General features: G+C 44.8%; 1 protein-coding gene across 2 annotated transcripts; it reads left to right on the forward strand.

The window, feature by feature from the left end:
* Nucleotides 1-44: 44 nt before the first annotated feature.
* CRLF3 (cytokine receptor like factor 3) lies at nt 45-13,946 on the forward strand. 2 transcript variants are annotated; one of them, XM_032128564.1, is made up of 8 exons: nt 45-216; nt 2,721-2,928; nt 4,706-4,793; nt 5,259-5,436; nt 6,513-6,735; nt 7,385-7,517; nt 10,519-10,631; nt 10,919-13,946. In XM_032128564.1, exons 1-8 carry the CDS (start codon nt 85-87, stop codon nt 11,170-11,172), a joined length of 1,329 nt encoding a protein of 442 aa, XP_031984455.1. In that variant the 5' UTR covers nt 45-84; the 3' UTR covers nt 11,173-13,946. The 2 variants fall into 2 exon arrangements, with proteins under 2 accessions (XP_031984455.1, XP_031984456.1); XM_032128565.1 differs by lacking the exon at nt 45-216 and adding an exon at nt 1,831-1,974.
* Nucleotides 13,947-14,487: the final 541 nt, after the last annotated feature.

Raw genomic sequence — 14,487 nt, forward strand, 5'->3', positions numbered from 1 at the left:
CCCGCCCCGCGGATGCGCGGCCCTTCCGGGGGCGAGGTCCGCCCGCCCCGCCCCGCCCCCGCCTCGCTGCCGCCGCGGCTGCCCATGGAGGCCGCCGCCGCCGAGGTCGAGGTGCGGCTCCTCTTGCAGGAGGCTCGAGAGAGCATTGAGGCGGCGCGGAGCTACCGGCGGGAGCTGCAGCAGCGGCTGCAGGGGCTGCACCAGGCGCGGGAGCAGGTGGGGAAGTAGGACGGGACGGGGCTCTCCGGAGCTGTCCCGGGACGAGCGGCCAGAGCCCTGCCCGGGCTGCGCCCGGTGCCCACAGGCGGGGCCGGTGGGGGGGGGCCAGCACCAGGGACCCCTCCGGGGCGGCGGCTGGGCCTGGCCGCTCCGCTCCCGGGGCCCGGTATTTGTCCGTGTTTCCTGTCCGTCGGGAGAGCCGGGATGGGCCTCAGGTGTGGGGAAGGTGGAGGAGGGGGAGCCCCGCCGAATCGAGGGGTTATGAGAGCCCTGGGACCGGCCTGTGGTCTCGGTGGGTGCCGGAGATGGAGGGCGTGGGAGTGGGCAGATGTGGGACATGTCGGAGGAAAGGGATGCGAGCTGAAGTCTGTTACTGAGCTGAGCCTCATTTTCTGGGATGACAGGGAGGTTCCCCAGGCAGGAGTAAAATCTTAAGGAACTACATTTTCCAAAGTAGCTGGGTCGCTAAGTCTAATTTAATAGGGAATGTTATACCCATCTTCGCATCGGATACCTGCCTGGGCAAGCTGCTCCCTGGTTTGGATGATGTGCTGAAGGCTGCTGTCCCCATGCACCACAGTGCCTGGGTCACGTACTCCGTGGGTCAGGCAGGAGGCTTGCCAGCATTCCGGGTTAGCTGGTTTGTCTGCAGCTGTGCACTGGAGCCAGAGGAGAGTTTCCATTGGGACTGTGACCCACCCGCCGGGAGATGCAGGAGGAGATAGGCAAGTGTGGGCAGGGAGAGCCATAGTGCAGGGCTGGCTCCTCTGCTCAGGCAGCCTCTCAGCATTTGGGGTTTTGCAGACTGGAAGTGATGCCTTGCTGTCTTTGATTCAGCTCTGCAACGGATAAATAAAAACCCAAACAAAATCAAACTCAGCGAGTGTTTCTGTGTTGACCTGTTAGTTTTTCTGAAGCAGATCCCGTTAGTGTAGAAACCTGCTGTAAATCTGCTAGGAGAGTGTCCTGCTCCCAAGTGCATGTGGGTGATCACTGGACATTTAATTAGTCAGCATTGAAACCACAGGCTGCTTAAGAAAATAAATTGTTCATGGCTGTCTTTAGTCCAAACCTTGTAATCTCAAAAGTGTTGCTTGGCAATTCCAAGTGCAGTGAAAGGCAGCCCATGTGCCTTTGTGCAGTGAGTGTGTAGTTAGCTCACCTTTCCTTTTCCTCTCAGGGGGAATTTCTTTACTGTGTGCATGTTTATGTTTTCTCTCTTTCCATCTTCAGGACCACTTGCTGTTTTGTGCACATCCAAGAGTTCCCTGTGTTCGCAAAGTGCTGAGTGTGCTAGACTGGGGTTCATGTTGTGGCAGCTTTATTATTTGGGGACTGGTGGGCAGATGTGATAGAGCTGGATCACTTACATTGCATCCTTTTCCTTCGGACCAATGGGACATGATTTTCCGCAAACTGCACCGAGCTCTGTGTGTTCAGGGACTTGCATTTCCTCTTTTGCATGATGAGCAGTATCTAATCCTGGAGCTGAGCTGCTGAATTTGTATCTGCCTGTAATGGAGGTAAAGAGCTTGGAGAAGTGACTGTTCTGCCTTCCTTTGCCCCACCCCTTCACAAAGCTAAATACTTCCTCTTTTTTTTTTCCTCAAGCATTGAAATTACAAGAAAAGGGAAGCAGAGCTGTGTGGCAGCTGCAGAGCTTCATGAATATTAGTTGAAGAGGAAATTTATTTTACCTAACCAGAGAACTTCCTGTGTTGGTTGTCTGTACTTCTAAAGATCTAGAAATTACGTGTAAGGCCATGAGTGTGTTGCAGCATTTCCTTGTGTGTGTGACTTAAAAAAGTTGTTCACAGGGAGATGTTCACTTCTGATTTTTGCATCTTTAGCTCAGGGATGTTCAAGTGTGTTTTCTTCCCTAAAAGTCAGATTCAGCAAGTTTGCTGACATTTTAATAAACACTTGTAGAACCTTCCGTGGTCGGGTTCTTCCGGAATCAAAACAGACTTGCTGTTCAGCCTGTCCTGTCACCAAGGGGGGCTGTTTGAACAAAATTGAAAAGAAAGCCGAGGATTTTAAAAATCCAGTGAACTGATAGGGCTTGGAAAACTGCTCCTAGATAGTTTTCAAAAAGTCTGATAGGTTTTTGTTTGCAAGGGGGATTGCCTGTATATGATGCCAGGTGGTTTTTGAGTAGGATTACAGCAGTGGGGGTTTTTTGAGGGGCAGCAGGGAGGAGATCTACAAAGCATTTGGATTTTTCTGACAAGAAAAATTCCTTGATTGAAGCACCCGTAATCCAGTTTGTATTTTGTTTAGTTAATATGCTCTTCCCCTTGTCCAGGCTGGTTTCTTTGCCTCCCTCCCTGCTGTACATGTACTAAAAATGACTTCACTAATTTGTTAACTGCCAGTGGTCATTTTTTAAAGCAGACTCCACTTGCAGCTTTACTGAGCAAATGAGATGCTTCAGAAAAATAAAAGATGTGTGTGGCCTTTGCCTTTATCCTAAATCCTTCTTTCCTGTTACCTGAATTCAGATCAAAGAAAGTGCAACATTGACCAGAGATGTGCTTGAGCAGCATTTTAGCGATTTGAAAGGGACCCTAAAGAAGCTTCTGGATGAGCGACTGATGTCCCTACTGCAGGAAGTGGATGTCATAGAGCAAGAGAGCATCAAGCCCCTGGATGAGTGCCAGAAGCTGATAGAGCACGGAGTCAGCACGGCCGATGATCTGCTCCGGGAAGGTGAGGCAGGACCTGGTGCTGAGTCTTAGCTCTGCCTTCCAGTGTGGGTCTGTCAAAAGTCTGGAATTATGAGCAGTGTGTTTGGCTCATTTTGGACTTATCTCAAACTAAATGTTAAGAATTGGGTAGACGTAGTGAAGAGCTGATCAATATTATCTCCTACAAATCCATATTTCAACATTTCACTCCGATCCTAGGTTGTACGTATGTCAGTGTAGGCTCTCCTAAAGGGCAGGAAGTACTTATTTGGGAATTATTTCACTACAGAGAAATTCTGTACCTCTCCAGGGTAGACAGAAAAGTATGTCAGGCTACTTTGAAATAAAATGTATGGTGGATACCACCATAGCAAAGTGTCTATTTTGGTGAAGTAAGTTATTTCTGTCTTGCTGAAATAGCAGCTGAAATAAACAAATTGTCCTCCTACGTGTGATTATATTTGCTGTTGGTGGGGAGCATGAGGAATGATATGGCAGCTGTATGGGGAAAGTTTCTCTAAAAAGTCTGAAGATGAGGCAGACAAAAATGGCCATGTGGAATATTACTGTAAGGGCCAGACTATACCCTACTGATGCTAAATACCTCGGCAGAAAGGAATGTCACTCTTGCCTGTTTTCCCCGGGCTGGAGAACCTACTGAGGGCATGTCTGAGCCATGAGTGTGTTGGCAGTTTCCTTGCATTGTTCTCGTGTCTCAACTTTAACTTTCTTTCAGCATGAGCTCAGTTCTGGGAGCTAAAGCACATTGAGCCATGTCCCAGGGGTGGGAAAGCTCCCAGTTCCTCCTCAGCCCTGAGCTTTGTGCTGGCCTGGGAGCTCAGTGCCTCCTGCTCACAGGAGCAGTGACAGTGTTTAAAGGATTAATTTGTTGGGGTTTTTTTTCTACCACCACAACTCTAGGACAGCTTGTATTCACCTTGGTTTTATTTTAAGTCTCACCTTACTGAGTCAGGGTGGTGTTTTGTGTGAGATTCTGTGGGGTCTCATGAGAAGCTGACTTGCTGCACTTCCCATCCCCTGGGTGCTCTGAGTAGGAGCATCACTGAGTGCTGTGGGCAGGACAAGCACACATTGCAGCTAAGTCAGAAAGGAGTTAAGCCTCCGTGGTTATTAAATCTCCTGCTGCCAATTATGACGTGTGCTTTCCTTCAGAGATTTGTAACGTGCGTAATCCTCCACTTGGAAAAGGACTGAGCTTGCTGAAGTTGTAAATTATCCTAAAGTCAGGAGACTGGAGCATATGTCTCTGTAAGATGAAGTGTGGGGTGCTACTTTATATGGAAAGCTTAGGAAAATGTTTGTATTTATCTCCACACTTCAATGCATGGATTATTTCCTTCATTGTGACAATAGTGCCATTTTGATTGTAGCAAATAGAACAATGGTTGAAATTATTTCTTGCTTTCAAGTGTCTGCTTTTTTATTTTCTGATCAGTGAAGGTACTTTGCTTTTCTCTTCATTTAAAGCTGATGGAGGAAGGGATTATTAACCCTGACTTTTGGCATCATCTGACCCCAGTTCTGCTCCTGTCTGAGACCTGAGGCAAATTATTACATCTGTTATGGGTGTGTCTACAGGTAGATTTGAGAGCTTCAAAAGTTGCTAGATAGGCTTAATATTGTTACCTGTAATTGTATTTTCTAGCTAAGACTAGCAAAAGTGCTGAGAATGCTTCACATTTAATTGGTTGTTCGTGTCAGAACTGGTTATTCTTTGAAGCAAAGAATGCCTTCTGTGGATGTTGTCTCATTAGAATATTTTTATTGTTTGGTTGCAGGAGAGAGTGCAGTCGATGGAGATGTGGGAACACAGAATGAGAAACTTTGCAACTTTACAAAAAAAGCTTTACATATTCAGCTAGATAGGTAAGACACCAACATTCTGAGGTGATCTGAGGCAGTGGCACATGTGCCCTTCTTTGAAGAGGATCTTTTCTCTTTTGAAACAAATGTTTTCCACTCCATTGCCTCAAAAGATTCATTTGAGGTGCTTCTGTCCTGTTTGTTTCACAGACTCTTATTGGGGCTGGTACTTAGAGAATGGAGGGGATTTTCACCCTCCGTATGTTCTGTGGAAATAAAGGCTGTTTATTTGCGAAGGATGAAGCCACTCCCCATAGAACAGCCTGTGTTTCAGAGTATTTACTGACAAACAGGCAGTCTGGTTAGGGCTGAAAACACAATGTTTTCTGAGTCTTTTAAGTTTGGAGTGCACGTGCCAATTTCTGCAGCTGTTCTCTCTTTGCAAATCTGCACAGATTCAAGTGTATGGATGAAATATGAATTTGTAGAAGCTGGCCCCTCTCATTACAGTGAACTTTCCTTTCTCAGCTTACCAGAAGTGCCCTCCTTGGTTGATGTGCCTTGTTTATCTGCCCAGCTGGATGACTGCCTCCTTACTATACTGAAAAATCAAATATTCAGACATGGAACTGTGGCATCTCGCCCACCTGTACAGCTGGAGGAATTTGTGGAAAAGCCTGGAGGTATTTTAGTCCGATGGTGTAAGGTAGGTAAAATATCCTGTTGGAAAATCCTCTAGACTTGAGTTTTTTTCTAAAAGAACCCAAGTAATCCACCTTCTTTCTGAATTCTCTACGGCTTTCGAAGGACTAGTCCACTCCAGTGTGGAGTTAGAAACTTGAGAAGAGCTTTTTATGGTAATGGTGTCATTTAAAGGCAAGGTAGCCTGGTGACGGTGTGGTTGGTGCTGGGGTTTGAGTCTGCCTGGCAGTGACACTTGCGTCAGCAGATCCAGGATGAGGCTGGACCTGCTCTCTTATGCTTTTACCCCTAAGCATGTTTGTGTTCCTAGGGAGATGCAGTGGGTTGAAAGAGAAAATATTATTATATTGGTGTTAGCTAGTCCAGTAGCTTTTCTCTTTGACACACAGAGACTATTTTTGAGTAAACCACTGCTGTGATCTGATGTGGTTTAGTTGTTGTTGGACAGTTCTATGCTCCTTGGCAGCATCAAACAAACTTTTGTCGTTCTAGCAACTTCCAGTCGTTGTTGGCCACCCTTCACTTGTAAAGGGTGTGGACTCAGGTTATTAAACCATAGGCACTGCTCTCAGGTGGGGTCTGATTTACTGTGGTATAGAGGAATTCCCTGGATTTGGTTGTGCCTGGGGGATATTGAAGGGGGCTTTTTTGAGGGGGTGTGTGTGTGTGTAAATATCTTTGGACTTAGAAATATCAAAGAACTGGAAATCATTCTTGGAACAGTTTATGAAGGACAACAGTCATTTTCCCTTGCTGTTAAAAACTGGCACAGAATTTCTTCTGCAAAGTTGTTCTCAGCTTTTGGCTGAAGGATTTTTTTATATCTCTGCTAGAATGAACAGCCTTCTGTTAAATGTTTCTTCCTCTGTAAATATTTTTTAGCTGTAATAATTCTGATACATCTTTTTATTGATTCAGACACTGATGTTAGTTCAGACACTGATGTGTCTACAAGGCACATTTTCTGCTCTGAAATACCTTGTGAGTCTGATCACCTGCAGTGCTGTCCTAACATGTGCCCCTTCAGAGAGAAAAGGAGAACCAGGGGGATCCTTATTAACGCAGTAAATGTTCCTGCAGGTGGATGATGATTTCATACCCCAGGACTACCGGCTGCAGTACCGCAAGAGCACTGCCAGCCACTTTGAGGATGTGTATGTGGGCTCGGAGACAGAGTTCATAGTGCTGCACATTGATCCCAACGTGGATTACCAGTTCCGGGTGTGCGCCCGCGGGGACGGGCGGCAGGAGTGGAGCCCCTGGAGTGTCCCCCAGATTGGCCGCACCACGCTGGTCCCCCACGGTATTGGTCATCCTGAACCCTCAGCTGCTCATCAGCACTCCGGGGGGGCTGCAGCTGGATGGAGCTATGCTTGTGTGATGGGGGGTGTCTCCAGCTATGGGGTGTGCGTGTGACATGTGATGAACTGTTCCTCTGTCCTACAATTCATTCTTTTCTTCCTTGGCATGGGGACACTCAGTGAGCCTTTCACAGGTGGCTCACTGCTTCCTTAGCCTTGGAAAGCATGTGAGCCAGAAGAAAAGCATTATTTTTCCCTTCTCCCTCGCCACAACGTAAGCATTTTTGATGACGTACAGCTCACAACAAGCTCTTATCTTGGAGAGAGAAAAATTTAAATTTTCTCTTCACTTAAAAATTTGTAAGCGCAGTGGGTAATGAAGGGTTTTCTTTGCCTACGATAAGACTTGGCAGGGATTGCAGCAAAGAGTGAACTCCTGGGGAACTCTGAGCTGGAAAATACTTTTTGTAATTGCAATTTATTTGAAAAACAAATCTCTCCATAAGAAAAAGGCAAAACCAGCCCCTGTTATTAACATAGCTTGAGCTGCGTGAGGTGGACTGAGTAGACATTGGGATTGGCTTGATTTTGCACAGACAGGAGCGAGTTGAGGTTCACAATTTCTTTCTTGTTTGTTTGTTTTCTTTGAAGAATGGACAACTGGTCTGGAGGGTTACAGCTTGAGCAGCCGAAGAAACATAGCACTTCGGAATGATTCTCAATCGTGTGGTGTGCTCTACTCCAAAGCTCCTACTTATTTCTGTGGGCAAACATTAACATTCAGGCAAGTCCTTTTTGGGTGGCTGGTGGCTGGTGCATCCCCTGTGAGCTGTCACATCTGAATTGTGTGTAAACCTGAGGCATGTTTGAGTTTTAAATCAGCTCAGCTCTAGTCAAGGTAGTGTCTCTATGTGACATCTTTAGTTCTTTAGTTCTGCTTCCTGGCTTTGTAGGAAAACACCTGATGTTTTTGTAGGATCTGCGGTTATATAAAAGAGAGATGAGTGAACTCCTGAGGGATGGTAAAATATAGCCCATGCTGATCAGATCTGTGGAATGTTGAACTTCCTGATGTTTTGTAGCAGCTGTTACTGGCTGAAGGCAGTGGCGCTTTGCCTCTAGTTCCTTTTAACCTTGGGCCAGGGGTTACTTTCCTTCCCAGACTATTCACTGGCTCTGAAGACTTTGGACATGAAAACACTGATGTGCTGTTGGGATGACAGTCTGGCAGCAATGCCTTTAACATCTGAGATAAATAGTGCTGGTCAGACTACTAATGCTGAAACTGGCATTAGAAGATCCAGAGTGGAGAAGGGATCTTGTGAATTTCAAGCTTTCCATTTGACACAGAACATGATTAAAAACCTTGGCAGTTTTTCTGCCTGTAGTCCTATCCCTGAGATGATGCTGTTTAACAGGGTATGAGGAATGTCCTTGTGGATATGTCAGTTGTAATTACAGACCTCAGAGACTCTGAAGCTTTGTTTCATCTTTTCCCTGGTTAAATAAAACTACTTGCTGTACAGCAAGCAACCCCCAAAGGCAATCAAAAAGGGCTGTTCATGACACTTTCATTACTTATTCCATGGTGTTTCATTTAACCCTTCCTGATAACAGATTATGTTAACTTCAGATGGTTGCAGTGCGAGGATGTATTCAGTTGCCCTGTCTGAGATAGGTAAAAAGATCTAAAGCTTTCATTTGAAATCTATTGCTAGATTTTACTTCTCTTGGCTCAGCAATGCCTGTGAAATTAAAGGCAGAACCTTGAGGTTTCCCTTGAGGTTCTCTCTCAGTCCAGTGCCTTTTATCATTTTTTATTGGTAGCATGTGAAAATGTTTTGCTTCACATTTTGGTTATGGACTTCTCTCCAAGAGGAGATTGTTTCAGGATGGCAGAGGATGTGTCCACAAGAGCTATCGTGACACGAATCTTGAGATTGAAGACAGCCTCAAGAATTGGTTGTGTTCCCCTTCCAAGGTCCAGGAGTAGCTTCTTGTTTGGAAATGTGAGAGATTTTCCTGAGCAGGGAGATGTAGTACTTGGTGCTTGACTTTCTCCAGCTGTTGGAACACAAGTTATTATTCACAAACAGCTCTGGGGGTTCTCTGTGTTCAGGACCCAGGCACAGCTTGTCAGTGAGAAGTGAAGCTGTGATAAACACAGTATTTTGTATCTACATTTTAAAGATAAGCTGTGGCAGTTGTCCTGAGGTGAAGCATTTGGCCAAGCTGTAGGAAAACATCACTGCATTAGGTCAAATCTCCTCGTGTTTCTTTGCAGCCTCCAGGGAGCTGCCCTTAGGGACAGGAACATTTCTCTGCAGTGACCTGCCCTTCATCTCTAAAGCTTTGTTTGCTGTGGGGAGCCACAGTCCTTCTGGCCAGGCTGGTGATTCGGGCTCGCCCAGCAGATGCCCTGTGGTGGTCACGCTGGCTTTATCAGGAACCCAGCACAACTCTGCTGACAGCTGACCGTGAGGCAGTGCCTGTGATCCCACACAGATGGACCTTTCTGTGCTCTGAGGCAAATAGAAACTGGTGGTGGTTCACTGGGGTTCAGTGTTTGGGCTGCAGTGGCAGAGAGGTTTTGTTGTGTGGCATTTTTGTTGTGCACCAAAATCAATTTGAAATTGCCTTTAAAGTTGCTTTGGGAAAACATTGTGGATCCCTTCCAAAGTAAAAGCTTCTTGGAGATTTAAATAATTGTTTTCCCTTCGCTTTACAGTGCAAGGCTACTGCTCTTTTAGTGACATTCCCAGGGGACTGAAAAACCTAATGGAGTGCAAAAGTAAAACATGGTTCCAATTTTATCTTCCCGGTTTGCCTCAAAAGAGTTAACCCATTCTGTGCCAATCCACTGCCCTCTTTAATTGCTGGTTCTTGAAAGCTTTGCTGAAGTTTTCCCTTGTTTGCCAACAACCATGTATCAGTCTGTTCTTTCTCTCAAGCTGCAATGAAAATAGCTTTACTTTCTAGGAAAGACCATCTGAATTTCCTGAGTCACTCAGGCTCTCTGTAAAGTAGGATTTAGCACCTTTGAGAGGTGGCAGTACTAGAGAAAGGACTCAAGTCCAGAACAGCCCTTCAGTGTACGAACTGTGCAGCCTCGCTCCTCTGCTGGGGCCCAAAGGGAACTGAGTCCCTGGTCATTTGCAAAACTTGTTTGCATTTTCTTCAGAGATTCTTTCCCCAGACTAAAACTCCAAATACAGCTGAGCAGAAGCCAGACATGTAAATGCTCTTCTAGGCATTGCTTGGTTTGCACCAAGCTGATTTATTACAAAAGCCTAAACCAAACACACCCCCTAAGCAACACCCCATCCTCATCCCATTACAGCAGAACATGGCAGGGCCCAAAAAACCTATTTTGGTAATGCTTATTAAATCCCTGCTGAAACTACTGCTGTCTTGTCATAATACATGATGCTGACCAGTAATCTGATATAGCTAATTGGCTAGCTGAGCACACTGTCTGCTTCAGACAACTGGAAATCATTTCAAAAGACCATTTCCAAGATGTGACAGTGGAGAATAGTATTAAATACCATTGGAAGTTTGCAGGAAGCACGTTCCTATTTTGTACAGATTAACAGAGTATTGCTCAGTGGAGCTCTTGGGAAAGCTGGTAGGAATTTTGGGGATCTCCCCAAAAGTTTGGATGAATTTGTTGAGAGCCATGGAACACAGTACAGGGGTCTGGTGTGACAGGTTATTACTGTCTGGATTTCATGGTATGTTTTGATTTAAAGCTTCAGGTTTTGACTTAACTTTTTGCTTGTTAGAATTGAGACCATGGGCCAGCCAGACCGACGGGACAGCCTGGGAGTGTGCGTGGAGCAGCAGAATGGCTACGACTCCCTTCAGCGGGACAAAGCTGTGTGCATCAGCACAAATGGTGAGTCTGAACCACAGAATTCCCCCCCAAACCCCACAGCCCCTGGCTCTTTAGATCCCTGCATAACATATGAGCAACTTTTATGTATGTGCTGCTTGTGCAGTTAAAAATCTTTGGTGAGATCACAGATCTCCTCTTCCTGCTTGCAGTTATTGCAGCCTGTTCCATGTGACAAAAGAAATGCAGCAGCGTTTTTTCCCTATTCGTTTGCAAAAAATGGGGAGATGTGATCTTCCATGTTAGTACATGCAGAAAATGAGAAATGGTAGATCTGCTGACTGTTTCAGGGGCAGTATTTGTAAATGGAAAAGAAATGACAAACCAGCTGCCTGCTGTTACTTCTGGCTCGACTGTGACATTTGACATGGAAGTTGTGCAGTTGGGACCCTGCAGCAACGAGGGAGGAAACTTCAAGCTTCGAGTAACCATCAGCTCCAACAACAGAGAAGTGGTCTTCGACTGGGTACTTGATCAATGCTGTGGATCTTTGTATTTTGGATGTTCATTTTCATACCCAGGCTGGAAGGTTTTGGTGTTTTAGCAGTGAGTAAAGGGATTTTTTGTTCTTGCTGTAATGTTAAAAGCTGAGTTTCTAGCTGTTTGACAACAATCTTGTAACAAACCCCTGTCTTTATAGTACTTGAACTCCACTATATTGTACTTCATACTGGATTCATTTAAACAATAATTGTGAAACATTGGATTTGTTACTCTGGAAAAAGCTAGACACAAGCATTTGTGTAGGCAAATTAATTTAAGCAGTCCATCAGACCTTTCCCTTTTTTCCTCCAGACTTGATTTTTGTCAGTATTTCATTGTACTCGTCTCAGGGTACGCGCGTTGTGTAGAATTAACTTCGCTTAAAACTGCTGCTCTGTAAGCATTTTAGGGGTGGTAATGGACCAAAGTTGTATTTATACCACTCAGAGCACAGTATTTAGAGTGGCAAGGTCCTGCTCTGCTTCCTTGTGCACGATGCTGCCTTAGGAGTCTGAGTGGACAGTGGGGCCCACCTGTGGCAGCTGCTTCCTCCGCGCACGGTACTGTTTGTCCCTCTGGAGCAGGGACATCTGAGCCAGCCTGTTCCTGTCTCACTTAAGTGCCTTATTTCAATACTTCTTGAACTGTTTTCTGTGTTGTCACTTGGAATGTTTTCTAGAGTAGCTGCATGGTGATACTTACATAAATGGTGCAAGGCTGCCTCAAGCAGACCAACAGCCAGCGCAGGATGTTATCCTGATCGTCTCTGAATGTCTTCCCTGGTTACAATTCACATGGATCCTGTGTCAGAGACAGTCTCAGTGATTTGGTACCTGGCCTCAACCTGTGGATTGGCAGCTGTGATTCCTCAGAGCCCTCCTACCATGCAGAGACAACCTTCTCTTACTGTCTGACAACACAAGGGCTGTTGTGATATGCAGGATTCCTGGCAATCCCAAATTCTGCCTGGGAATGCTGTGCAGTCAGTGCAGGTGTATGGTCCCAGTACTGCAGACAGACTGGGCTGACGCAGCTGCGCCTGCTGCTGGAGCTCCACCTGGAGTAAGGGAGATGGGCTTTGGGAGTGGGCTTCAGGCAGACCCTGCCTGCACAGATTTAACCTGGGGCAGTCAGAATTGAAGAGAGGGTGGTAATTAAGCTGTCTCCATAGAATAGGATGGGATAAAAAATATTGTGAATTAAATGACTTGGAGTTCAGAAATTATATAAAGTTACATATTTTTCCTCTAAGGAGCAACTACAGTGGGTAAGCTCAGTCTCAAAAGAGAGCTTATTCCTGGTCAAAAGATTTTAATGCTACTGGATTTAAAGAATATTTAAAAGCAACACTCACTGAGGGGTTTCTTACCTCATGTTCAATTAAAATTAAATATATTTTATCACGTTAGAATAGCATTATTTTTATAAAGCCTAGACAATCATACTGCCTTTCCTTCAGTGGCAATGTGCTACATTAGCCCTCTATATTACCATAATAAGCTTAAAACATAAAAGCTTATTTTACAATTAATTAACATTGCCCATACTCACACTGTCAGTACATCAGCCATCCTGCCTGAATTTTTCCCCAAGCAGCTGTAGCAGGGGTACAAGAACTTCAGACAAGGAGAATGGCTGTTGGTATTTATACCATTTACAAGAAAAAAAAATGCATGCGGATTTAGATGGGTGCTGCAAAGAACCTGCACGAGGCAGGGTTAGGTTGGAATTGGCTGTAAGACATGAAGTGAGAAAGACTGAACTGCTGCAGGTCAGATCATCCACTGTTAGCAGCAAAGGCCCTGCAGTACTGTCAGTTTTTCAAGCTTCACTAGTTCAGTGTCAGGGAAAAAGAATACTAGCTTATCCTGTGCTTTCAATGTTACTTTAATTCTCCTGTGAAGAGTGTTTTCAGTACTTTTACAATAAGATTCAGTAGATGAAAGTGTCAGTCCTGTTCAGAGGGTCAGGCTGGCACTCCAGATAGCAGCTGACTTAAATCTTGCTCCACATAGTAGTGCTGGCAGTTTTATTTACACACTTCAGGTACTAGTTGTAACTTCGTACTTTTATGATATGGAAACTAAAATTGTGAATATCCACATTTCTGAGGTACCAACGGGTCAGGTACCCTTTAATCTGCTTTTGGAGGGGCTGGTCAGACTGTAGATTATGCAGGATACTTACATATTAGAAAATAAAAAGCTTAAACCTTGAATTCAGGTACTTCCAGAGGTGGCAATGCCGTGTCAGGTTGTCCAGAATATACATAAAAGCAGCTGAAGGTGACTGTGAAGGCCATGGGAGACCCCTACTGCTGCCCAGGAGAGCTGAGGAAGGCAAGAGAAGTTTTTCTGCCTTCAGGCTTTAGCTGTGTGTTGAACGAGGGCAGATTGCCAATCGTTCTTTCATTGTTATTGTGTTTTTGTTTTTTATTTGAACTTGGCACAAGCCTTGCTGTCCAAATTCCAAATGAGGTACTTTCAGCCACCTCTTGGAGCTGCACCTTGTGAATGGGGGAAGAGTGAAGAGTCTCAGGGCAAGAGACCTGAGCACTAAAGGAACAAAGGATGCAAAGAAGTGGAAGAGGCTTGAAGTAAAAAGTGTAAATTCTGTTCTTCTGCAGCAGAGTTCAGCTGGATGGAAAACCTGACACTTCCTGTACAATTTGCACCTATAGCTCTTGGAGCTCTGCAAGTAACAGTGTTAATGGCTTATGAAACCCAATCCTGAAAGTTGTTTTCCTAAGCTAGTACATTCACTTACCTCAACTAAGACTTGCGTGTCAAGAGAAATTTGAATTTTTTTAAATAAAAATTTTATCCCTCAACTGTGTATGGTCTAGGAAATTATTTATTCGGGCATAAAACTGAGAACCACAGCAGTCTAATAATATAAGGAAATGTTTTCTAGACTACTGCAGCCATCTTTAAGAGCTTAGCCCCTTTTTTTTCCCCATTTTTTAAATCTTCTGTCCCTCAGAAGTCCCAAACAATTTATTTCCAGGTTTCACACCTGTGCACTTACCTTTATATCCAGATTTTAACTGACATATCTTACAAAAATATTTTTCCCCTTCTTTCAATAAAATTTGTTAAAGCATCTATGAACTACCCCTCAATATTCCACCACGTCTGATTTGTCTCATCTCCATTTTACTGTTCGCATCTCTTACTGGTGCATTCAGTGGTGCAACTCTTACACATCTGTAGTTTTTGGCCAGCAGCAGAGGTATTTAATCACCTTCAAATGAAGTCCCTGTTGGACTAACACAGCTTTACTTAGTTCCCTTAGTTCTGCTTTACCTGGAGCCTGTTCCCGTTCTTTGGTCTCTTTTAAAGGAAAAACAGCTTGTGAAACCAGTAAGTGAAGTTGC

This window comes from Corvus moneduloides, chromosome 19 (genome assembly GCF_009650955.1).
Source record: "Corvus moneduloides isolate bCorMon1 chromosome 19, bCorMon1.pri, whole genome shotgun sequence".
Classification (NCBI taxonomy): domain Eukaryota; kingdom Metazoa; phylum Chordata; class Aves; order Passeriformes; family Corvidae; genus Corvus; species Corvus moneduloides.